This window comes from Plectropomus leopardus, chromosome 1 (genome assembly GCF_026936395.1).
Source record: "Plectropomus leopardus strain MGB_pleo_1.0 chromosome 1, ASM2693639v1, whole genome shotgun sequence".
Classification (NCBI taxonomy): Eukaryota; Metazoa; Chordata; class Actinopteri; order Perciformes; family Serranidae; genus Plectropomus; species Plectropomus leopardus.
Genome location: NC_142176.1, coordinates 4,655,331 through 4,681,761, shown reverse-complemented (window position 1 = coordinate 4,681,761; position 26,431 = coordinate 4,655,331). Strand labels below are relative to the sequence as shown.

General features: G+C 38.1%; 2 protein-coding genes across 7 annotated transcripts; both read right to left on the bottom strand.

The window, feature by feature from the left end:
- Positions 1-6,706: 6,706 nt before the first annotated feature.
- LOC121943733 (apoptosis regulator BAX-like) lies at positions 6,707-14,298 on the bottom strand. 5 transcript variants are annotated; one of them, XM_088086295.1, is made up of 7 exons: positions 12,062-14,298; positions 11,603-11,674; positions 11,045-11,093; positions 10,004-10,180; positions 9,476-9,608; positions 8,571-8,675; positions 6,707-8,448 (listed from the first exon to the last, which is right to left on the bottom strand). In XM_088086295.1, exons 2-7 carry the CDS (start codon positions 11,643-11,645, stop codon positions 8,347-8,349), a joined length of 609 nt encoding a protein of 202 aa, XP_087942421.1. In that variant the 5' UTR covers positions 11,646-11,674; positions 12,062-14,298; the 3' UTR covers positions 6,707-8,346. The 5 variants fall into 5 exon arrangements, with proteins under 5 accessions (XP_087942421.1, XP_087942500.1, XP_087942527.1 ...); XM_088086374.1 differs by having other exon boundaries at positions 10,004-10,165; XM_088086401.1 differs by having other exon boundaries at positions 10,004-10,165; positions 11,603-11,658.
- A 140-nt stretch (positions 14,299-14,438) lies between these two features.
- Positions 14,439-24,936, bottom strand: LOC121943319 (apoptosis regulator BAX). 2 transcript variants are annotated; one of them, XM_042486837.2, is made up of 6 exons: positions 24,684-24,936; positions 22,029-22,077; positions 19,439-19,600; positions 18,217-18,349; positions 16,794-16,898; positions 14,439-16,677 (listed from the first exon to the last, which is right to left on the bottom strand). In XM_042486837.2, exons 1-6 carry the CDS (start codon positions 24,766-24,768, stop codon positions 16,579-16,581), a joined length of 633 nt encoding a protein of 210 aa, XP_042342771.1. In that variant the 5' UTR covers positions 24,769-24,936; the 3' UTR covers positions 14,439-16,578. The 2 variants fall into 2 exon arrangements, with proteins under 2 accessions (XP_042342771.1, XP_042342779.2); XM_042486845.2 differs by having other exon boundaries at positions 24,614-24,694.
- Positions 24,937-26,431: the final 1,495 nt, after the last annotated feature.

The following is a 26,431-nucleotide window of genomic DNA, read 5'->3' as shown; positions in this document are numbered from 1 at the left end:
TATGGCAAAAATGTGAAAAAATGACATGTCTCAAAAATAGCTTCAAACACCTCTAACCAGCATAAAATACCGTGCTGAGACACGCCATAGCATTTAAACATGCAAAAATGGCCAAAAACACTATAATATACAATGTCCAAAAAATACCAAAAAAAAAAAAAGCAAGGCTATAGTATGGCAAAAATGTCAAAAAATGACATGTCTCAAAAATAGCTTCAAACACCTCAAAACAGCATAAAATAGCGTGCTGAGACACGCCATAGCATTTAAACATGAAAAAATGGCCAAAAACACTATAATATACAATGTCCAAAAAATGCCAAAAAAAAAAAAAGCAAGGCTATAGTATGGCAAAAATGTCAAAAAATGACATGTCTCAAAAATAGCTTCAAACACCTCAAAACAGCATAAAATAGCGTGCTGAGACACGCCATAACATTTAAACATGCAAAAATGGCCAAAAACAGCATAATATACTATGACTAAAAAATCACCAAAAAAAAGAAAGCAAGGCTATAGTATGGCAAAAATGTCAAAAAATGACATGTCCCAAAAATAGCTTCAAACACCTCAAAACAGCATAAAATAGCGTGCTGAGACACGCCATAGCATTTAAACATGCAAAAATGGCCAAAAACACTATAATATACAATGTCCAAAAAATGCCAAAAAAAAAAAAACAAGGCTATAGTATGGCAAAAATGTCAAAAAATGACATGTCTCAAAAATAGCTTCAAACACCTCAAAACAGCATAAAATAGCGTGCTGAGACACGCCATAGCATTTAAACATGCAAAAATGGCCAAAAACAGCATAATATACAATGACTAAAAAATCGCCAAAAAAAAAAAAGCAAGGCTATAGTATGGCAAAAATGTGAAAAAATGACATGTCTCAAAAATAGCTTCAAACACCTCTAACCAGCATAAAATACCGTGCTGAGAGACGCCATAGCATTTAAACATGCAAAAATGGCCAAAAACACTATAATATACAATGTCCAAAAAACACCAAAAAAAAAGCAAGGCTATAGTATGGCAAAACTTCAAAAATGACATGTCTCAAAATAGCTTCAAACACCTCAAACAGCATAAAATAGCGTGCTGAGACACGCCATAGGATTTAAACAAGCAAAAATGGCCAAAATCAATATAATAAACAAAGTCCAAAAAATCCCAAAAATAAAAAAAGCAAGGCTATAGTATGGCAAAACTGTCAAAAAATGACATGTCCCAAAAACTGCTTAAAACACCTCTAACCAGCATAAAATACCGTGCTGAGACACGCCATAGCATTTAAACATGCAAAAATGGCCAAAAACACTATAATATACAATGTCCAAAAAATGCCAAAAAAAAAAAAAGCAAGGCTATAGTATGGCAAAAATGTGAAAAAATGACATGTCTCAAAAATAGCTTCAAACACCTCAAAACAGCATAAAATAGCATGCTGAGACACGCCATAGCATTTAAACATGCAAAATGGCCAAAACAGCATAATATACTATGACTAAAAATCACCAAAAAAAAAAGCAAGGCTATAGTATGGCAAAATGTCAAAAAATGACATGTCCCAAAAACAGCTTAAAACACCTCAAAACAGCATGAAATAGCGTGTTGAGACACGCCATAGCATTTAAACATGCAAAAATGGCCAAAAACACCATAATATACAATGTCCAAAAAATGCCAAAAAAAAAAAAAACAAGGCTATAGTATGGCAAAAAGGTAAAAAAATAACATGCCCCAAAAATAGCTTCAAACACCTCAAACCAGCATAAAGTACCGTGCTGAGACACGCCATAGCATTTAAACATGCAAAAATGGCCAAAACAGCATAATATACTATGACTAAAAAATCACCAAAAAAAAAAAGCAAGGCTATAGTATGGCAAAAATGTGAAAAAATGACATGTCCCAAAAACAGCTTAAAACACCTCAAACCAGCATAAAGTACCGTGCTGAGACACGCCATAGCATTTAAACATGCAAAAATGGCCAAAAACACCATGATATACAATGTCCAAAAAATTCCCCAAAAAAAAAAAGCAAGGCTATAGTATGGCAAAACTGTCAAAAAATGACATGTCCCAAAAACTGCTTCAAACACCTCAAAACAGCATAAAATAGCGTGCTGAGACACGCCATAGCATTTAAACATGCAAAAATGGCCAAAAAGACAATGATATACAATGTCCAAAAAATCGCCAAAAAAAAAAAGCAAGGCTATAGTATGGCAAAAATGTGAAAAAATGACATGTCCCAAAAACTGCTTAAAACACCTCTAACCAGCATAAAAAAGCGTGCTGAGACACGCCATAGCATTTAAACATGCAAAAATGGCCTAAAACACTATAATATGCCATGACTACAAAATTGCCAAAAAAAAAAAAAGCAAGGCTATAGTATGGCAAAAATGTCAAAAAATGACATGTCTCAAAAATAGCTTCAAACACCTCAAAACAGCATAAAATAGTGTGCTGAGACACGCCATAGCATTTAAACATGCAAAAATGGCCTAAAAGACAATGATATACAATGTCCAAAAAATCGCAAAAAAAAAAGCAAGGCTATAGTATGGCAAAAATGTCAAAAAATGACATGTCCCAAAAACTGCTTAAAACACCTCTAACCAGCATAAAATAGCGTGCTGAGACACGCCATAGCATTTTAACATGCAAAAATGGCCAAAAACACTATAATATACCATGACTAAAAAATTGCCAAAAAAAAAAAAAAGCAAGGCTATAGTATGGCAAAAATGTCAAAAAATGACATGTCTCAAAAATAGCTTCAAACACTTCAAAACAGCATAAAATAGTGTGCTGAGACACGCCATAGCATTTAAACATGCAAAAATGGCCTAAAAGACAATGATATACAATGTCCAAAAAATCGCCAAAAAAAAAAAGCAAGGCTATAGTATGGCAAAAATGTCAAAAAATGACATGTCCCAAAAACAGCTTAAAACACCTCTAAACAGCATAAAATACCGTGCTGAGACACGCCATAGCATTTTAACATGCAAAAATGGCCAAAAACAACATAATATACCATGACTAAAAAATCGCCAAAAAAAAAAGCAAGGCTATAGTATGGCAAAAATGTGAAAAAATGACATGTCCCAAAAACAGCTTAAAACACCTCTAAACAGCATAAAATAGCGTGCTGAGACACGCCATAGCATTTAAACATGCAAAAATGGCCAAAAACACTATAATATACCATGACTAAAAAATCGCCAAAAAAAAAAGCAAGGCTATAGTATGGCAAAAATGTCAAAAAATGACATGTCCCAAAAACAGATTAAAACACCTCTAAACAGCATAAAATAGCGTGCTGAGACATGCCATAGCATTTAAACATGCAAAAATGGCCAAAAACAGCATAATATACCATGACTAAAAAATCGCCAAAAAAAAAAAGCAAGGCTATAGTATGGCAAAAATGTGAAAAAAATGACATGTCCCAAAAACTGCTTAAAACACCTCTAACCAGCATAAAATAGCGTGCTGAGACACGCCATAGCATTTTAACATGCAGAAATGGCCCAAAAGACAATGATATACAATGTCCAAAACATCGCCAAAAAAAAAAAGCAAGGCTATAGTATGGCAAAAATGTCAAAAAATGACATGTCCCAAAAACTGCTTAAAACACCTCTAACCAGCATAAAATAGCGTGCTGAGACATGCCATAGCATTTAAACATGCAAAAATGGCCAAAAACAGCATAATATACCATGACTAAAAAATCGCCAAAAAAAAAAAGCAAGGCTATAGTATGGCAAAAATGTCAAAAAATGACATGTCCCAAAAACTGCTTAAAACACCTCTAACCAGCATAAAATAGCGTGCTGAGACACGCCATAGCATTTAAACATGCAAAAATGGCCCAAAACACTATAATATACCATGACTAAAAAATCGCCAAAAAAAAAAGCAAGGCTATAGTATGGCAAAAATGTCAAAAAATGACATGTCCCAAAAACTGCTTAAAACACCTCTAACCAGCATAAAATAGCGTGCTGAGACACGCCATAGCATTTAAACATGCAAAAATGGCCAAAAACACCATAATATACAATGACTAAAAAATCGCCCAAAAAAAAAAAGCAAGGCTATAGTATGGCAAAAATGTCAAAAAATGACATGTCCCAAAAACTGCTTAAAACACCTCTAACCAGCATAAAATAGCGTGCTGAGACACGCCATAGCATTTAAACATGCAAAAATGGCCAAAAACACCATAATATACAATAACTAAAAAATCGCCCAAAAAAAAAAGCAAGGCTATAGTATGGCAAAAATGTCAAAAAATGACATGTCCCAAAAACAGCTTAAAACACTTCCAAACAGCATAAAGTAGCGTGCTGAGAAACGCTATAGCATTTAAACATAAACATAAACATAAACATAAACATAAACAATCAGTCATACGTGCCTTATTTCTATAGAAAATGTCAGTTTTGTTTTCAAGGACTAGTCAGTTAATCAAAATACAACTTTTCAGCGACAAGACATTTACAGGAGGATACCCTTTCAACTGGAACCACATTAGACAAAGTAATGTTCACTTATCGCTAGAGAACAACATGCAATTGGTTTTATCTGAATGTAACAATAATAAAAAATCAACAAGAGTTTGGTGCACCACACAGAAATCACAATGCAACTTGTTCACTGCCAGGGCAACAGAGGGTGGCATTGCAAATAAAATGGCAACATCCACATACAGATGAACTGAACTATTTCTAACTTTAACACCCAATTCATTTATAAAAACTGTGAATAACAGTGGTCCCAGGATAGAACTCTGTGGCACACCTTTGTTAAAACTTATTAGGTTTGTCTGATAACCATTAGCCACATAAGCTTGTGTTGTGCCACTTAGATGTGTGTGTGTGTGTGTGTGTGTGTGTGTGTGTGTGTGTGTGTGTGTGTGTGTGTGTGAGAGAGAGATCCATTAGATTTGTGTCTTTTTAAAGAATTTGATGATCGATAGTATCAAAGGCATTAATCCTGAATGTGTCAGAGTATTCTTTTTCACCCACTAAGCTTTTCCCTAGTTATTTTTTTACAGGACTCGATTGACACAAATATAGCCAGAGCCATGCCCTAGAGTTACTTTGTTTTGTTTTGGCATTTTCACTTTTATTGGACACTTGACAGTGCAAAGGGAGAATTGGAAACACGGGGAGAGAGGGAGGCATGGCGGGCAAAAGACAGAAAGTACATGCGCACAAAAATATCCTGATTTATAATAGAGTGTGCACGCACATGCCTGTTTCCCTTTTGTAAATCACAATCAACTCGAAATCTGGCACAACTGAGCGAGCTTCTTGTCCTACGCACAAGGGCCTATAAATGATCATTGGGACACCTTTAAGTAATATTCATTCATAATACCTGCAGGAAGGCAAGCATGGCAAGAAATGACATTTCACACAATATGAAGTTGAAGTTCTTGCTGGGGACGTTGACGCACATGAGGGAATGTTATATGGTGAACACAGCAGCAGCATAATAAAAAAAAGGCAGCAGAGTGGCAGCTTGTTGCAGATGCTGTAAACGCAGCTACCTCAGAGACCCAGACTGAGGCAGAAATGAACAAGAAGTGGTCCGATATTAAAGTGGAGGCCAAAAAACACATTATTCTTCACAGGCAGTGTGCGTGGTACAGGGGGAAAGGGGCACCGGAGCTCAACCCCCCTTGATGAGAGACAGGCAGAGATTATTGGGGAATCCCTCATGAGTCTCCCACCCAGCCAGCAGGGAACATTTCCACAACATTGGCTAATGTTACTTACAAGTTGCAATAATAAGAAAACATTTAAATATAATGTCCAAAGAACATTTTAAGGATATTTATCATTTCAAATAATCTTCCTGTAAGATTAAATGCTGACTAACGTTTTAACTGCAACAGGATGTTCTGGTGATGTTTAAAGAGGTGACAGATCATAGAATTCTTTTATAAAACATTTCCACAACATTACATGAGAACAAAGTAAGAATACTATCAAAACAACAGTCAGAAAATGTTGAAGGACTGAGATTACAGACCAGTTTTAATGAAAATGTGATATGTTACGAAAAACAAATTTAAAATGACCACTTTTATGATGTTTATAGAGAATGTTACCCTAACTTTAGGAAGTTAGTTCAGGAAATATAGCTCGGGGAGTTGGAATAGCTTCAAAAGTAACTAAATCGCTTTATAAATCATATGTCTTTTTTGTGTGGAATGTCTGATTAAAAGAAAATAAACAAAACCTTTAATGAAAAAAAAGTAACTAAGTCCCCTAATCCTTTTTTTTTTCCATTTCCTTAAAAAGCAGTATAAGTGGATATTTGTGTTGTTGATTGATTCAGGTCCAAATCTTGATTAATTTAAAAGCAAAGCATTAAAATTCTACATATCGTGTTTACATATGGATAGTGATGCCCTCTAAAGGTTGAAATGTGGCTTTTGCAATTAAATGTTGGCTTATCCTTGCAACAGGAGCATGCTTCATTACCAGTCAAGCTCCCTGTTGACGCCCTCTCACAAACTGACTACTATATGTGTGTGTGGTGGGCAGGGAGGTGCTATGGATCGAGAGGCTGCACGATTGAGTGACTGGACTTTTCTTTAGCCCCCCTCTGAGCTCTGCCAATTGCTCAAACTTTTTTCGAATTCCAATAAGGAGGCACTGAAGCCAAAAGTGGAGGGTTTACTTACTTTTTAATAATGATAATAAAAAATAATAACAAAAGCAACTTTGCACATTTGTCACACAAAATGTCTGTTATGTCTTTTTTGAACCCCAAACGTCTCTCTAACTATTAAGGATAAAATAATACCTTGTCAGGTTGTTCTGTTGTCGTGTTTCACGTGTCAAATTCTGTGGAATAGGATCTGGCCTCGCCACCGGGTGCATGCATAGAGCACCCACACTGTACAGAACTAATCAGATCAGATCATCCAAGGATGTCCACAAATACCTAAAATGTCTTCAAGCATTTTAGGGCCTGGTTAGACCTGGTATCAAAAGAGGTTTCAGTGATTTAAACACAAGTGGACAGCCAAGACACATCACCATTCACACCCGTGTCTATCATGCATCTCCATGTTACCTCTTATGTGCAGATTTCATCTCACTTACATCAGAAGGTCAAAGGGCCCACTGCAACATTATGTTGTCCACACTCTCACTAGCATACTTGCTAGATAATGCTTTCAGCAAAAATCAGCATGTCTCCTTCCGTGGGGCAAAACGACGGATGGTCACAAACACTTTCAGCTCGTCATAAAATAGACAAATTATAGAACATTAGTCCCTTGTCCCCAAAACAACTGTAAACAGCATCAATGACCCAGTCCTTGTTGATGACACAATAGCATTTAGCATTACATAATAAAAGATATGGGGTCAAATGCATCCCAGAGCACCTCTGCAAATGATATGAGTTATTGGATCACAATGAATCTTGGTGGTTGTAACGCTGTCCACTTGTGATAATACCAGGCATGAACAGGATCTTAAACTGAAACTGAAGGTCATACAATGTCTTAAGAGGTCTTTTTTTAAAAAACAATCCTCATGTACATGAATCTGCGAAAACAAAAAAATGCTGCGGTATCAATGCCAGGCCAGCAGTTGGCAGTGTAACTTTGTAATGACACAACAGAAAACCACCCAGCGCCTGCACATCAAGACATTCTTCTACAGAGCGGTGAGTATAAAAAAACAAGAAGACAATCACACGCTTGCTCATCACTTCATGCACGAACCACTGCCGTGTAAACGGGCCCTCAGTCACAAAAACTCTGAAACTTTGAAACCAAATCAAGCAAAACATCTCAACGAACATGAACTCAGCAGGGAAGCTCTTACACACACCAGAGGAAATTATTAAGACCTTTCAAGATTTGTATACAAAACTACTCTAATCAACATAGAAACCAAAGCAAGAGGACACCTGACAGGTTCTATGTTATTTAATCAAATCATGAAAACGGTTGTTCTTTGGTCTCCTTTATTTTATAGTTCGACATCTTTGGGTTGTTTCTTCACAAGAAAAACCCCACCACAAATTTCTCTGAAGATTACAGGATTCAGGTAATAATCAGGTAATTTACCAATAATACGTTTTTTGGGAACAAGCACCCCTCAGTTCAAAGAGAGACAGAGCAGGGGCCCCCTACCAGGACAATGGAGATGTGAAGAGAAGAAGTTTCCACAATCCAAGTACAGTACTTGGGCTCCACCAGTTATTGAGATGTAGGTGTGATAGTAATTAATGTCACGAAACTCTTTAGACTTGGGATGGGACTGCAGCCCTGGTTGTGAGGTCTGATGCTCTCAGTGTGTCTTCCTGTAGTAAACAACAGCTGCAACCAACGCTACTGACACCACAATGGCTACTGTCCTCCACTGAGGAAAAACAACAGTGATCACCTCCTCCTGGAAAGACCAAGACATTAATATTAAGAATTTTGCATTATACGACAAATCCATACATGACACCAAAATTTCATGTAGATGATTTTTTTGTGCATGGCTGACAGATCTTATGCATCACTCACCCAGCCTCCCTGCTGTATGAGCCAAATGAAAACGTGCTCTCTGATGACCTGTAGAAACAATCTCTGAATTTGTCGGACGGTCTCTTCATCGTTAGTGGCCAGTGCCTTTAAAAAAAAAAAACAAAAGACCTGTCAAAACATCTCTGAGGTTACCAGGCACTGATGCAGATTTCTGTGTATAAGACTGAAGAATGAGATGGCTCCTGGCGCTACTTAATACCTTGACGTATTCCATATAATTAGATTTTTTATTGTTTCTGTACAATGTGTCAAAGAGGACAAAAATGATCTGATGACTAGGCACATCGTGAAAGATGAGCAGCGATGATTTTTGGTGGACCAACGTCTAGTCTGTCAAGTCTGTCAACCAAGTCACAACAAGATTTTAGGACTCTATATTTGCCTAATCTGACATAGTAACTACCAAAATGGACCAACATGTTGTGTGGTCTGAACCAAGCATAAGATGTCAGCATCAAGAAATTTGTCAATTAAAAAGGTTTTTCTTTTTTTTGGTAAAAAGGAACATAAGTGATACTTTCTTTGTTCAGTGGCAGATCTTCCTATAGGCGACAAAGGCAGCCTCTCAGGGCGCCACCCAGAGCCAGTGGTGTAGTGGAGGGTATCTGAAGGTATACGGGGTATACCCATCTCTTTTTCTCTTTTTTCATTCACAGTATACCCATCAAAAATCCACAGGAATATATACCAATCGCCTACCAATCTGAGTTGTGCAAATGGTTGAAAAAGTTCTGCTTATAAAAACGTGTACTGAAGATCACCAGTAGAACTCAAATGGGCAACCACGGGATATCAGCATCGGAATAAAAAATGGTACCTGACTTTAAAAATCGCAGCCATGTTCAGAAACACTGCTCTGTGAGGTGTCTGTTTCAGTGTGTTACCTTCGCTATGAATATGTAGGCCATTTGGAAGAGAGCGAGCACTCGACCCCAGTTGATGCCGTCAGCAAAGATGTTCTTGGCCGTCTTCATGAAGATGTCCTCGGAACATTTGTCCGGAACCCGCTTGATCAGTCTGTTGAACAAAAATGGAGCAGATTCAAAGGTAAAATCTATGGCTCTAATATCACCTTCACCAAGTATTTTGGACTGACACAGCCCTTGACCAGGCACATGTAAAGATAGACCGCAGGTGATCCTCAAGCATCTGCTCTTTAGGTCTCTGACAAAATTTGTGCCCTTTTTCAGACATTTTTTTCTATTTCTTTTATATCTTAGTTGTATAAGTTAGGCCCATGGCATCAATTATCATTTAAAAGCAAGTGCAAGTGATATGCCTGACAACTGCATCTGAGTCGAGCCTCTGCCAGCCCTCTTTTCAGCTTACATTGTCACAGCCACCACAGTTAACACACCCATCCACGACTGATGCAGCGTACCGGTACTGTTTGTACAAAATGCAAAGCTTACCTTTGGAGCTCTGTATTTGTTTCCAGATCAACTGTAATCTTCATCAGCTCTTTGAGCAATTGTTTGAGTTCTGGATCCTGTAGTTCGTCTGGCCTTCCTCCCAGAAGCTCAAGGGACACGTGTCGACTGGGCTCGTCGATGTTTAAACGCTCAATCACGTACCTGGGGCAGAGAAAACTGCTTCACCAAGGAAATACCACATATTTAGGCAGAAATAGTAAAAAGACTAATGTTGAAAGATAACCAGTGTCAGTTTTGTACTCTATCACTTATATTAACATCGCTTTAGGTATAACAGAAGGAACTTCAAAAAACAACCAATAACTTTTCTGATGTACATGTAGTCACATTGGTATTGTTGGCCTAAAAAATAGGAAGCGACAGTATCATATCCTTTAAGAAACGAGCATAGTGAAGAGACTGGAGGGGTATCGGATTTCTGAGGCCCTTTCCACACCTATACAGATATTTTTGAAAACTGACATTTAGCTCAAAGTTTTGCTCCCTCATTCACATGTAAAACTGAGTTTTAGGTCACTAAAACTCAGTTGTTCGGGTTGCCCGTCCAACCGACTGTCCATCCATCTATCCGTACATACTTAGGCACATCCCATTTTTTTCCCATATCTAAAGAAAAGTTTGAGGGAATTTCTTAAAATTTGGCACAAACATTTTGAGCAGACTGAAGGATAAAATGGCCGTGGACTCAGCCTTGACACATGGTGTATATGCTTTATGGTGAGCAACCAGATATGCATGTATTACAAAACTAAAGCTGCTCTGCAGAAGCTGCAATACAAAGTAAAAAGAGAGTGCACATATAAAGAGTGCAATGCACAAGGACTAAAATAGCATAGCAGAAGAAGCAAATATAAAACTAAAATTATCTAGACATACTTTTGACAAATAAGTCATAATCAATTCATCCTGGAGCCCAAGAGGATGCTTGTTCCACTTTGTTTTTTTATTTTTGAAATTTGCTGCATAAATTAAGTAAACTATTATCATCATCATTATTTATCAAGTTATGATGACACTTACCCTCTAAGAAGAGCTGCTCCTTGCTCCAGGATGAAATCAACAGTGACATCTGAAACAATGAGAAAATGGATAAATACTGACAATAATTGCAATCATTGTTTGATTGTAGCATAGAGTTGATGCATACAAAAGTATATTCGTTTTTTTTTAATGGAAATTTCGTGTTATGGCTTATAGTCAGGGCTGACTCAGGCTTACCTTGGACCAGCCCTTAGGCCTTGTCTGCCAGGGTAAACTCAAGAGTAGCACAGTTAACCTATAGATTGACATGTGTAACAGATTAAAAATATTCTTGGCAGTTTACTGTTGGCATTCCCAATTTTGTTATAATTTCTTATCACATTTGCATTTCCAATTTGATCATTTTTACAAAGAAGTTTTAGTAACTAAGTAACCTAGTTTTAGTTAACCAAAATATATTTCTCACTAGGTTAGCTTTGCTGTAATTCAACTTCTTTCAGTTTTAAGTAGTTGGTAGCCTGCAAAACTATTCTCTCCAAAATAGTTAGTAAAAAATGTCACTTAGTTTGCCTGTACATGTGACATGGCTTCACTTACCTTCCCCGCCTGTGGCACCCTGAGGCCCCTTGCTGTCAGCCATCGCTTCTAACTTTCTGTCAGTTCAGAGAGCTGAATAAAAATGAGACTAGATATTAAGTTACAACAAGGAGGGCTAACTTAAAAGTCACTTTGTGTCTCTTCTGTGAGAAGTTTTCACTTCCCGCAAAAGAATAAGTGAAGTGAAAGTGAAATGTCTAACTCATGTGTCAGGAATGAAAGAAAACTTGTTCATAGAAAAGATCTCACCTCAGACATACTGCTAAGGTCAGACCATTTCTCTCTCAGCTGAAACTGAAAAACTAATTCAAGCCTTTATAAGACCGAGAGCACATATAACTCTTACTGTAAAGTCACTGCATTGACTGTTATCAGTTTTAGAAGTGAATTTAAGAATCTCTTTATCAGTGAACCGCCTGGCACCAGTCTGTCTCTCTGACATGCTTCTTAGATTTGTACCTGGCAGGTCCTCCTGATCATCTCAAAGATTTCACGGTAGGAATTTGTAGCATCTGATGTGGCTTCGGATTCACTTTCGCTGTCTGAAGTTTGGAGGATTGCCATTTCGCGAGTTGCTGCAGCTGTTTTTTCTTCAAGCTCAAGCTCCGTCCGTCTTCTCGTTAGCTGTTCCGGTTCCTCCAGCACATCCTTCAGTTTCGGGGCTGCTGCAACAAGAACGGCTCCCTCAGCTTCTGCTTCATGCCTGTATAGGTTGTAAATTTGCTGCTCTCCCTGCTGCCAGAGCTTCATCTGCTAAAATGCTTGCTAGCAACATTTGACACACTGTGGGCGTCAGTTCGAGTTTGAGAGCGAGACAGGGGCAGGTCTGTCTCACGATGCACTTCTATACTCTTTGTGTCCGCGGTGGCCACATGGCCGGGGGGGCACTGAGCAAAAGCACAGGGATATGGTGAAACTCAGCTGGAGGACTTGTTTGTAATAATGTGCATCATCCCAACACGTTCTCGTCCCAACTCGTCACATGGTGCCGCTCTGTCAGTGACTTTCTTCATTTACTTAAAATGTTTTAGGAATCCAATGCGTCAGCTGTCTCCATCCTGGGAATACAGTTACCGTGATGTCAACAAATACACATGGTGGGATGCAGCACGTCCTTGTTTACACAACAGCACATGGCAACCAACGCAGGGCAACAAGATGGTTAGGATTAGACAACAAAAAAAAACACTCCTGCGCAAAAGTCAGTTGTTTGTGGGACCCATCCACCTTCCCAGCCACCTGTCCTTTGAGCGCACTCACCAAAAGCGTTATTACCTGTCGCCGTCCTTAAGCATTTCATGCGCATGCTACCAGTTCCGTCCGGCCGCATTCTCAAGTGACCAAGTGACGCCACCCATGCACCTTGCATGTGGACACGCCTGGTGCCGTCCGACTTTTCAGCAGCGTATTATAACAGCGCCACCAGGTCTGTCAAAGCACGTTCTTGTCTGACGCCGTCCAGCTGTGTTCCAGTTAGATGCAGAAGATGGCTTTTGGCATCATGTCCGTACACTGGAAGCACGGACAGAGGGGATATATTTGACAAGTTCGAAGCAAGAACAGGCTGGTCATCCGGTGGAGTTATGCCAGAGGAGGAGGGATATCTAGACACTGGTTAGATGGAGAGAAGTTTACCAGTTTATCTGCACACACTTCCCACATGGTTTTTACAAAACTGGTTGACAATAGGTGAAGTATCCCTTTAAGTCACAATCACTGCATTATAAATAAACTTAACACAATATGTACGCATCGGCTGAAATGCAAAAACCAAAATGTCCTCAAACTTTTACCTTTTCTCAGTCACTTCATTTTCTGCTACAATCTTTTTTGCATCCAGGTGGAACATTGTAATTCCTAACCACACTTTAAATCAACGCCTCAAAACCTGCAGACGCCATCGCCACAAACTAGAATTACTGCCATGCAGTTGTATGCCTCCACACAGCAGTCAGTTAACATTTCACATCCATGTATGTGAAAACATGGATGCATCACACAGATCTCTACAATCAGCACAGTTTGAGGTTGGACACCTGAGATTAGTGTCACCAATTAAGTATGTGATCAAATATCTCCCCTTTTGTTCCTGACCTATGATGTTAAATAACAGCCAAAAAAAGTGCTGTTACGTAACATGATGATGTCACAGTGAAGATGACCTTTGATATCTTGGATATAAAAAGGCAGCACTCGATCATTATGTTCTATTGGACGTTTTTTAGCATATAAATTCCTGACCTACAGCCATAAACATTTTTGAATTCACAGTGATCTTAAAATCTGAACCTCGACCTCCAAGGTCTCATCAGTTCATTCCTGCTTACATACAAACTTGCCAAATTTTAAAAAAAAATCCATCAGTGTATTCTCGAAATATCTCATTCACAAGAACAAAACAAATGCAAGGTCACAGTGAGCTTGACCTTTGACCTATAACCATCAACATCTTATCAGCTCAGCACCAAGTCCAAGTGAGCATTTGTGCAAAATTTGAAAAAAAATCCCTCAATGCATTCTTGAGATGTGGCATTCACAAGTATGAGGCAAATGCAAGGTGACAGTGACCTTTGACCTATGACCAATGAAAAGCTTATCGACAGATCGTGAGTCCCGGTTGGATCACCAGCATGGAGGCATAAAAACAGTGTGCTTTCCCCTGTCATTCAATGCACCTGACTGCAATAACCCTTTCTGTATCAATGCAACTCCATTGTACAATTTTGCCACCCGGTGGACAACGAATGCATTACATCAAAAGTAAAGGCAAGCAAATGTATGAATAAATGGCTCTCACACCTCGACCGAGCTGACTCAGAGCATTCCCACAGCGAGATGAGTGGTATAACACATTTTTAGATTTATTCACATTTAAATAGAGTCCAATGAGATAATTTCCTAACAATTAAATTATCATCACATTTTTAAAAACACCATAGAACAGCAGATGAATAGTGTGATATCCCTCTCAAAAGTGCACGATCAATTTAAAAGCAAAAATATCTGAAAAAAAGCTAATGTGGCACTAGATTATAGCATTTAGGTCTGCTGTAAACCGCTGACTGTCCCCACAGAAATAATCCATTAAATCATCTGACCTTTATATACCTCAATAAGCACAAAGCGTTAGTTTAAATAACTACTTATTTCTCTATAAATTACAGAACTATAAAGAAAGGTTTCTTGTAATCAAAGTCTGGTCCTTTTCATGTGTTAAGAATCTAAATTAAGATCTTTACCAACCCAGAAACAGTAAGGACATAGCTTTTTTTGTCTTACAATCACAGAGGTTTTACAGGTTTAAAAATCTACCAGCATCTGTTCATTATAAAAATCCATCGGAGAAGTTTGTGAAGATAAAGTTGAAATACTGCACCGAGCAACCAGGCTGGAAAATAATAATCTTCTGAAGAAGAATCTTCTGCAATATTTTAAGTAAAAGCAGCTTTTACAACGAACTACATACTGCATGTTTCCAAATGTAGACACAGCTAACCTTTGAAACCTGAGCAAATTAGCTTGATTTTTTTAAAATTAAAAGCATGTTAAGAAAACAAACAATTTAAGAAGAAATTATCTAAAAAAAATAGCAAAAAAAACCTGTAAAAAGTTACCCCAAAAAATTCTTAAAATGATCAAAAAAAAAACAAAACAAAGGAAAGTAAAAAACCAAAACAAACATAAATATATAATTGTAATAATTACAAATATAGTTTTCTGGATATTTTTCCCTACTTTTTTTATAATAATCTTCTAAATCTACTTAATTGTCTTTCAGATGTTTTCAAATGAAATAGAACCAATTTGCTCATCGATCAAAGGTTTCATACTTTTGGTGTCTGAACGCCGTACAAGAAGTCGTTCCAGGTTTCGAAGAGTTAAACATCTTAATATGAGGAGTAACTCGAGCTAAAATGATGTTAGTATTTTGGAAAACACAGCATATAAATTTTAAGCCACATTTACATTTTCTGATTGTTCTCTAAAATGTTACGGTTCACATTGAAGATGAATGAAAAGGAAGACAGACAAAAATATCTCTGCCTCCTTTTCTTGTGCAACTGAATGACAAAACATTTTGACAAATAGCAGATTAAAGTTTGAATGTTCTCTTTTTTTGTGTCTAGTGTCATCACTGGCATTTATCTTAACCTTTTGAAACCTATGCAAATTGGCTTAATTTCTATCATAAACACGGGAAGAAGGCGTTGAGCAACAAAATAAGAAATTAGCAAGAAATTAGTAAAACATACAAAAAAATTACCTGAAAATCTGGTAAAAACAAAAATAAAAATAAACCCTATAAACTAAACAACAAAAAATAGAAAAAAAAATCAAAAAAGACTTGGAAAACGTGATTTGAAATCATAATAATGCTAACATGATTTTAAATATGTAATAATGATAAATATAAATACAGTTTTCCATTAGCTTTATTCCCACTGACATTTTTCCCTATTTAAAAAAAAAAACAAAAAAAAAAAACGTTGCTTAATCTAGTCTGTTTTTTGTGCAATTTGTGGAACATTTCTCACCAAGTTGCTCAATGTCGTTTTTGCCATGTTTTTGAAAGAAATTGCTTTAATTTTTTCAGGTTTCAAAGGGTTTTCAAAAATACAGACGCTCCTTAGGACCTTGATGGTCATGATATAAACCTATGGGATCTTTACATTAGCTGGGACGCCCAGAACTCCAACATGTTTGCTAGGAGGTGTGTCGCAGCAGCTCTTATACTTCCATATAGATGCTGGTGAAGGATGATGGAGAACCCAGTTGGGCTGCTGGTAGTAAATGCACTTTCTTTGTTCTTGTAATCCTGAGACGAGAAGAGGTTTTCCCTCTCTAAGTACAGTACTTGACCTCCACTGATTAATAAGATGGAGCTTGAGGAATCCAGAAACTGTTAAGTCTTTTACTAAAAAGTTGCATTAATCCAAGAGGTGGGACTGTAGCCCTGGTTGTGAGGTCTGATGCTCTCAGCGCGTCTTCCTGTAGTAAACAATAGCTGCAACCAATGCTACTGATGCCACAATGGCTACGGACCTCCATCGAGAAACACCACTGATCACACCCTCCTAAAAAAAAACATTAACACAGTTAGACCGGATTTCGATCCCCATCCCGACTGACAAGTCGACACAATGAATATAGCACAATTGTGTCAGATCTTTATGGACAGTGCATGACTCACCCAGCCTCCCTGCTGCACGAGCCAAGGGTACAGTTGGTCTCTGATGAACTGGAGAACCCAGCTGATGATGGTTCTGATGTTCTCTAGATGGTTAGTGGTCAATGCCTTCAAAACAAAAACCAAAACACCTTGTCAGATACTGATGGCAGATTTCTTTGTAAAATGTAAAGATGAAGAACAAGGTGGCTGGTTCATATGTTGAGGAGTCGATCACACCAAGAAGCGTTGAAGGCAAAGGATTGCAAGCAAAGGGTCGCAAGCAAAGGGTCGCAGGGAAAGGGTCACAGGCAAAGGATCGCAAGCAAAGTGTCGCAAGCAAAGGATCGCAAGCAAAGTGTCGCAAGCAAAGTGTCACAAGCAAAGGGTCGCAGGCAAAGGGTCGCAGGCAAAGGGTCGCAGGCAAAGGGTCGCAAGCAGAGGGTCGCAAGCGAGGGTGGCAAGCGAATGTCGCAAGCAAAGGGTCGCAGGCAGAGGGTCGCAGGCAAAGTGTCGCAAGCAAAAGGTCACAAGCAAAGGGTCACAGGCAGAGGTATGCAAGCAAAGGTATGCAAGCAAAGGGTTGCAGGTAAAGTGTCACAAGCAAAGAGTCGCAAGCAAAGGGTCGCAGGCAAACGGTGGCAAGCAAAAGGTCACAAGCAAAGGGTTGCAGGCAAAGGTCCGCAGGCAAAGGATCGCAGGCAAAGGATTGCAGGTAAGTGTCGCGAGTAAGCAAAGCCTCGCAGACAAAGCCATTGTTTCCCTATAGTACAGCAAGCCTGTCGGGCACTCCTGTCTTACACATTTTTCTGGCAGTTTTTGTGGTGGGCATAAAAAAATTAAATATTTTCAACTTTCTGCTAAAGGCATGAAGTTGCACTGCTGTTAACTGTCACTTTTTGCCACGCGCACACAGAACCGCTCCACAAGCACTAACAACTGTTTTTCCAGATGCACTATATCTTCAAAAGTTGAGAAGATAAAGTATAAAAGTAGTAAAAGTAGTATAAAATCTTAACTTTTGGTGAAAAAATATTATATTACTTTCAGAAATCAAAAAACTTGGTAATAAATTCCATGCCACCATTGCTCGATACCGCACCGTAACGCTTGAGAAAAATCTCATTCACGAGAATAAGATCAACACAATAATTTAGCATATTCTTTGATATTTAAATTATTTCAATTCCAATATATAATCTAAAGTAATTGCTATTTGTAAGGGCATACTTGCATTATTTTGCCATGATATTATCATTATATCAATGGCATAAACCCTACGCTAACATAAAAAATAAATAATTCCACTTATAGTGACAATCGCCCGTTGAACCTCAATGCTCAACAATCGGCAAAGCACTGGGTATCACTATCGCACAGTTAAAATCTTCAGCAATAGCAGTCTGTTGAGAAGCGCTGCTCTGTGACGTGTGTTTCAGTGTGTTACCTTGTGTATGAGTCTGTAGGCCAGATGGAAGAGAGCCACCACTCGTCCCCAGTTGATGCCGTCAGTAAAGATGCTCCTGGCCACCTTCATGAAGATGTCCCTAGCACAGTTGCTCGGGACCTGGTTGATCAGTCTGACAGACAGAAATGGACAGATTTTTTATATAATGTTTGGATTTGAATTCACTTGTTGTAAAATCTGTAGTGTTAACAGTAGAGGCGTTATGGTACAGCAGCTTCACCATACAGCAGAGGCATCCAATTAAAATTCAAACTTTCCTCCCAGCAATGGTCTGAATAACACTTTTTTTTAAAGTAATTTAGTAATTTATTTAAACTTGTTTATCTTATCTCTTTCTCTTTTATTGAAAATCTGTATCTTTTATTCTGTTTTTATATTTTATTACTCTGTAAAGCACTTTCAATTGCCCTGTGTATGAAATGTGCTATACAAATAAAGCTGCCTTGCCTGCCTTTGTCTGACTGTACACATACAAACACAGATATATAAATATATATATATATATATATACACACACACACACACACACGTATTACGTATATATACATTTTTTTGCACTTAACAGTATGAATGTTAAAAAAAAATGATTATACAGTAAATTTTAAACTTATTGTTGCAGATGAGCTGGAAATCCCAATACTAAAAAAAAATACACAGTCTTACCAAAATGTATACCATATGCATGAAAACAGCCAAAATTATTTTCAAAAATAAGGAATATGAAGCACAGAAAATGTGCCAAACAGTCCCCAAGGGTTAATGGAATAGAGTACAAAGACAAGATATTTAATGTTGACACTCATAAACTGTTATTCAGAATTTGCTGCCTGCAACACACTAAATAATCTGGGACAGGAGCATGTTTACCACAGTGTTACATCATCTTTTTTTTTTTACAACACTCAGTTAGTATTTGTATCATTGAAAATGTGCAAAGTTAAATGCTTTCCCATTCTTGCTGGATTTAAGACTTTGGTTGCTCACGAGTTGGGGTCTCCGTTGTTGTATCTAGTGCGTAATAATGCGTCACATGTTCAGTGGCAGACAGATCTGGACTGCAAGCACTCCTACTTTCTTGCCTTCAAATTCAAAATTATATAGTTGTTTGTCTCCCTGAAACTTTGTGCATATGTTTTTAAAAGAATCTGTTTCATAACTTTTAGTGTCCCACAGGTGTGTTTGCACATGATGCACAGCTTACCGTTGGAGCTCAGCGTTCCTGTTGATGTCATCTGCGATCTTGATCAGCTGTTTCACGACCTCTTTGATATGTGGATCCTGTTGTTCATTTGGCCTTCCTCCCAGAAGCTCGGGGGAAACATGCCGATCAGGCTCCTCTGAGTTTATACGTTCAGTCACATACCTACGACAGGGAAAACCGCTTTACCAAGGAATCAGAACCCATGTAATTGGGGATTTCATACTAAAAACACAAAAGATACCCACCTGATATTCAAAATTCTGAGTTTTGTTCAATCAACCACAAGATCTCTTGAAGAACAGTGCAGAACACCGAGGCAGATTACATTTATAAATCCACTTAACATAAGTGACATAAATTATGAGGTCCAGTCTACAGGATGTTGATAGCCAAAATGTTCCCACACTGCTGACTTGAAAGTGTCTTGAAAGGGTTGTGGTGTCAATATCAGTAAATTCAATAAATTCAGTGCCCATATCACAACTGTGGCTGTCATATTTCGCAGAACCCACACAAGCACAGTTTCCATGTCAATGTGTGTGAGGGAGAGAGAGAAAACTTTCATTAAATTTTCATTAAAAAAACGACATTTCAGAAAAAAAGCTTCGAAAATCTCATTGTTTTAAAAAAAATTATGTCATTTTCAAGAGCAAAATCAAATTCATTTTTAGATTTTGGGTTTTTTTTCCCTTTTATCATCCTATGTCAACTTGAACTGTACAAAAATAATGCTGAAAATAATATTCAGCTTGAGTTATAGTGGCTCTATAGAGAGGAACATTCCCCAAAATGTCAGGAAGCAGCAGCAGCTACAGAACTCACTACACCTGAACTCAAACCGCGTCTAGCTTGTCCTCTCATCATGTCCTCTCATTATGTCCCTGTCACACACACACGGAGCAGGAGGGAGCTTGCACCGGTGTTCAGCGGTTATTGATTAGCCAGCGTGCTAATCAATAATAGTATCAGGACCAGATCGAGACATGTTGCTGCCCTAGAAGAAATTGGAATCACCTGTCAGACAATGAGAGCGGAGTGGACATTCGGAGACACCGGCGGAGAATGAGGACGGAGCAGACATTAGGAGACACTGGCGGCGACAGTGGCGGAGAATGAAAGCGGAGCGGACATATGAAGACACCGGCAGAGACACCACTGGACAATGAGAGCGGAGCGGACTCATAATAATCACAATTATTTTGGTCAGTAATGAAGTCACAATTATTTACCTCTATTACTCATTGACTTCATAAACATGTTGCATTTATTAAACATAAAAAACTTAAACAGTTGAACTTTAATCTCCCTTAATACTTTTCCCATCGAGCTTCATTTAATTCCTTAATTTAATTACTGTTGAGTTGCTTTGTATAATGTCTCCTGAACTGATGACTGCGTTGAGGTGGATGTCGATGGGGTTATCCTTTTCTCCTTTTGTATTTTCATTATTTGGTCACTTTGTGTTTAAACTTCAGATGATTAAAAAGATTTGACGCGTTGCCACGTGGTGCAGACATCACCATGTGTCATGAATCCTACATTTTATCCTCTTTTGCTCCACGCCGGATGCCTCGCATCCAAAGTGTTCCCACAATGGAATTTGTTCTGCCTAATTTGTTAATCAAACACTGTTGCTCTTCTTCCGTCATCTTTCCTCGCGCTGATACAACTCGCCTCGCTGTATCGACTGCAAGTGTTGAGCTCAGGCTGAGGGAAGGAGGGCCGAAAATGTGCATGCGTGTGGCATTCAGAGCACAAGACAAAATAAGGGTAGACTTGCAGACGAAATGTGGAAAAATAATTGTTTTTTCTCATTTACACCTTTTTTTGTATTTGTTGGGAGCAGAAATTGAAATTGAAATCAAAATTTGATTAATTGCACAGCCCTACTAACTACTAATAATCAGTATCGACCCTAAAAAACCATCAGTCGACTCCTAGTATGTACATGTATGGGTAAGCATGTGTGCGTTAGAGTGTGTAAAAAATGCATGTATAAAAGCATGCTTACTTTCATAAAACTCCTTTTGTTAAGACACAGAGGGAGCGAGAAGGGTTTTTTAAAGTCTAATATGATCTGTTTAAATTAATGCTGTTAAAAAAATGCGGAGTTTGCATGTTCTCCCCGTGTCTGCGTGGGGTTTCTCTGGGGTCTCCGGCTTCCTCCTGCAGTCCAAAGACATGCAGGTCAGGTTTATTGGTGACTCTAAATTGCCCGTAGGTGTGTATGTGAGTGTGACTGGTTGTCTGTCTATGTGTGTTAGCTCTGTGATAGTCTGGCGAACTGTGCAGGGTGTACCCCGCATCCCCCCCGCGACCCTTACGAGGACAAGCAGTTACGGAAAATGGATGAATGAATGAATGTTGAGAGTATATATACAGTATATATGTATGGAAAACAGTGTCTGAGCTATTCCTTTATCCTAAAAGTCTAACCAAATTTTACAAAAACATCTTGTTACCCCATCTACAATTGTCAAACAAGAAGCCAAAAACTAAAGTGAAATATTTGCCCTTTTCTTTGAAAAACGTGTTACAAAAGTCACTGGATGACATCTTAACAACAGAGGAGGACCCCAAAAAAACTTACCCTCTGAGGACCACTGCTCCCTGCTCCAGAATGGGATCATCGATGACATCTGAAAAAATGACAAGATTGATTAATACCCACAATCAATGTGTATTCCTATTAAAAAAAATGAAATTTCTTGTTAAAACAGCAAACAAACTTCATGTTTGGTGTCTCCCTTTGTACGATATCTTTGAAAGTTTGATAAAATATTATTTAGGCTACAGTTTAACAACATTTTACCAACTGTTCACTATTACAGCGATGAAGGCTCCCGTGGTAAGACTTCTTTTTTTATTGCAGTCCTTCACAATATGTTTTGCATTTTCTCTTAATACACATTTGCTACCTTGCAATAGTTTTCTGTTACCTTGCATTAGTTTCACTGCCATAGATAAGATGAAAAAGGCAAAATTTCCTGTTAAAGATATCCAAACTTTAGAAATTAAGGTTACATATCAATCTGTGTAGCCTACAGGTTGAGAGGGGTCTGCCGTTCATAATTTAATATAATTGTTTTTAGTGTATTTTCTAACATTTACTGATATTGACAAAACAATGTATACCAATTATATAAAATAAAGCCTTAACATAAAAAGGGGGAAATAAATTCCAGGATAATATATAAAACAGATAAAAGTGAAAGTATGTTTATAACCAAAATACCTCAAAGCCTAACTTAACTAATTTAATGTAACATTTGGTAATACAGTTCCAATTTGATGGAGACTCTTAGGCTATTACATTCAAGGAATCATTTTTATGAACAACAAAAAAAAAAAAAAAAGATTTGCCCAGAAATAGCATAATTAAAATTCACAATTGTATCACCTAAAGTTGCAATAGTATGCTATTTTCATATGACATATGACAGTATAAGGTATTACACAATTATTATTATTATTATTATTATTATTATTATTATCATCATCATTATTAGTTAAAAAAAGGCTACAGGACTGAAAACTGAAGGGTTTATTTGGTTGAACGGGTGCTTTATTAATATTACTGAAACTCAAACCATTTTTAATGTAAGTATATGTAAAAAGTCAATCTTTTGAAAATAACTAAAATGTAAGTGACATGGATAACATGAAAACATAAAGCATACCAAAAATTCAATGTTAATTTACACTGAAAGAATAAATAAACCGGCGTTTCATCAGCAGGTCCACAGAAAGAACAAGAGTTATCATCATTCACATCTGGAGGTTATAAAATTCACTGAATCAGGGGCTGACTGATAATTGTTTTTTTCAGGACCGATACCAATTATTGGTAGTTAATGAGGCTGATAACAGATATTTGGAAGCAATATGCATTTAAAATAAAAATAAATCTTTCTGTCGATATTTAGAATTTGGCAAAGACACAAATTGACAGAAAACTTTATTTAAAGGCCTTCAGCATATGTTTAATCAAAAGTGAAACTTTCATCATCATATACAGCAAGTTCCCAGCAACTTTTTTCATAAAATCAAGTAAAAATTTAAAGAATTAATAAATGAAAATAGTTCCCTGAAGGTTTAAAGCGTAAAAGTTCCTCCCATGCTGACGCTGTCTGTGCACTTTTTAATTAATTAATTCAATCAGGAATCATTCAATAAAACACTGATACAAACAATCAGCAAGATACCAAATATCTGCCTCAATAATCGGCCAGGCCGATAATCTGTCGATCCCTAAACCGGAGAGATTTTATGCAAGATTTTAATTTCTCTTCCATGTGTGTCTCAGTGTGACGTCACCTTGTTATTCTCAGCATTGGCTACGTCATTGTGCGGTCACGAGCCCAGTCTTTAACCCTATAATTGAGCTGTTTTCATTGTTTGACAGCCACGCATCTCGTCATGACGTTATTTTTGTTTTGAGTATTAAAAAGAAAAGTTTTGTCACAACTGTACCTCACATACATACTCCTCCAAACTTTAAAGGGCAGCTCTCGCTGCCCTGGCAGACTGTGATTCACACGGACCTGACCCGTTTTATGGCTCTGTTTGTCACCGGCCGCTCTTTAATTACCGAGCACAGCAGACAGAAGGCCTCTGAGGTTCTTTATAATGCACACATTGAATCAGCATATGTCCGAAAGCTAGTTTAAGCATCTGACAAAAATGGCGGTGAGTTAAATCAACAGCATTGGAGCATCTATAAATGACATCACCTTGCTTATACTTTTTTTTTTTTTTGGGGGGGGGCACAAAACTGAAGACGTGAAAAAACGAAAAAGTATTTTAAAGTAGGTAAACTTCAGGTACACAACACAGCTAACACTAGCTCACGGTTCATACACTCCTCTTCTGCTACAGCACCGCCGAAGTCGGTTTCCTCTTCGATTACTGTGGTTTCCTCCCGCGAGGACGGTGGTCGGGGTTACGGTTATCCGCGGCACAGATAAATGGTTCATGTTACAGTGAGGTTGGTCACATTAGGCACCAAAAAGACACCTAGTTTGGGTCGGGGACAGGGGTGCGAGGGAGACACATCGATAGAGAAACGAACTTCGGCACAGACAGCGTTCCCTCTGCACTTCAGAGAGAACGCGTCGTAACTTGGAACGTTGAATTCGATTCGAACGTTCCAACAAAACTTTTAAAAACGTTTACCAGCGTTCTGTTTTGGTGGGAAAAGGGGGGTCGCTTTGCTCGTCTGCACACCTGACATGGCTTCACATACCTTCCCCACCCACGGCGCCCTGCAGCTCCTGAGGCTCCTGAGGCTCCTGGTCTTCTTCTCTCTCCTCCTCCCGGCTGTCAGACATAACTTCTAACTTTCTGTCGGCTCGGAGCGAGCTCGGAGCAACGAACGAGGAATTAGACGTTCGGTTCCAACATTTAACGCTAGCGTAACCAGAAACAAAACTCCACTCCTGACCCGAGAAAAGTTTTCGACCTCCACGGAAGAACAAGGAAGCGACACGGAAGCGGCCAGCGGCCACCGGGTGCCACGCCCCGCCCCCCAGTGGATATCAAGCACGAGAGAGAAATCACACATTTACAGAAAATATAACACACATAAAGGAAAAGGTCAACATTTGAACCGCACTGTCTCTGCTGTTATCTAATCTGGCTGAAGTATTACTGTTCAAACAGACCGGATGTCAGTGTTCCGTGTGTCCATAAGGCAACAGGGGAATATAATGAAATGTGAAAACACTGCATTCCTGTGCGCCTCGCGTGGGTCTTCAGAGGAAGTCAAGGATCTTCGGATCTTCTGTGATAATCATCACCGATTTCCGATGGGAAAGAAATCGTTTTTTGAGGATTAAATAAAGCTGCTGTAAGGGTTTTGACAACTCTCAGTGTGGCGTTTTAATATTTGTAAATCGTTATCAGTGGTGAACCCAAGGGTGAGCTGAGGGGGGCATGGCCCGCTTAATAAAATTTGAAGCACTCTTCATTCCTTGTCAGACATTTGTAACAGTCGCTGGGTTTCCATAACAGACTTGCGCAAAACTTAAGTGATATGTTTCGAATTGTCGATAAAACACAATTGCAATGATAATTGCGAGGGAAAACACAAACACATACACATATATAAGCACTTTAGATCACTTTTGTGCTCTTTTTTACATTCTTTCTTTCTTTTAGGTTATCTTTTATACTTTTTTTGCTAAATTTGGGCATTTTTAAGTTTTAACTCTCAGTGTGTGGTGAATTAATTTTCTTTTCATTTTTCTGTGTTTAGGATGTTTGGTCCGTGTACCTCCACAGCACTCAAAATTAATGGGGGAGCAGTATAGTAAAAGAGTCACAAGTGATTTGTGTCATTAGCAATTATCACATTACATTTTGGTGTTGAAACTCAAGTTTTGCGCTATCCACATCCTCCACAGGCTTGACAACACACCCATGGTCTGCACTATTTTCATCACACTTTGTGAAGGCACACCCACACAGACTCATTTTATTTCTTCTTTTACTTGTCTGTTTCACTTTCAGTATACACCCTTCAACCATATTCTAAACTCACACACTGAATACAGTTTATTGTGAAAAAACCCAGTAAAGTCCAGAGGGCAGCGTACAGTTAATGATTTGAATCTTTCCAGCATCATAGCTGGCATTTACAGTTCTTTCTGTTCAGGTCATTAACTTCCATTACAGTCAGCAAATACAGTATTTGGCGGCTAGACTGAAAGAAATTCACAATTACTTGTAGATCATGAGCAGAATTATAATGATGATTGTCAGTTAACCTTTTGAAACTTGAGCAAAATGAAAGCAATGAGCAACAACAGAGGAAATGACCCAAATATTTGAAGAAATTAGTAAAAGAATTACTTAAAAAGTTAGCATTATAAAAAGTTCAAATAAATACACAAGGAAATGACCTGTAAAAAGTACTCAAAAATTATAACCATTTTGTACAAATTGTAAGCATTTAATTATGATCATTATAAATGTAGTTTTTTTTCCAATAGC

What these genes read in the sequence shown, in the direction of transcription:
- LOC121943733 (XM_088086295.1), bottom strand. Translation starts at nt 11,645, where the DNA reads ATGGCTGACAGCAAGGGGCCTCAGGGTGCCACAGGCGGGGAAG. An exon ending in GGGTGCCACAGGCGGGGAAG is followed by an intron (nt 11,094 to 11,602) that starts GTAAGTGAAGCC and finishes TCATTGTTTCAG; the next exon opens with ATGTCACTGTTGATTTCATC. An exon ending in ACAAATACAGAGCTCCAAAG is followed by an intron (nt 9,609 to 10,003) that starts GTAAGCTTTGCA and finishes TTTGTTCAACAG; the next exon opens with ACTGATCAAGCGGGTTCCGG.
- LOC121943319 (XM_042486837.2), bottom strand. Translation starts at nt 24,768, where the DNA reads ATGTCTGACAGCCGGGAGGAGGAGAGAGAAGAAGACCAGGAGCCTCAG. An exon ending in GGAGCAGTGGTCCTCAGAGG is followed by an intron (nt 19,601 to 22,028) that starts GTAAGTTTTTTT and finishes TCCCTGTCGTAG; the next exon opens with GTATGTGACTGAACGTATAA. An exon ending in TCGTGCAGCAGGGAGGCTGG is followed by an intron (nt 16,678 to 16,793) that starts GTGAGTCATGCA and finishes GTTTTTTTTTAG; the next exon opens with GAGGGTGTGATCAGTGGTGT.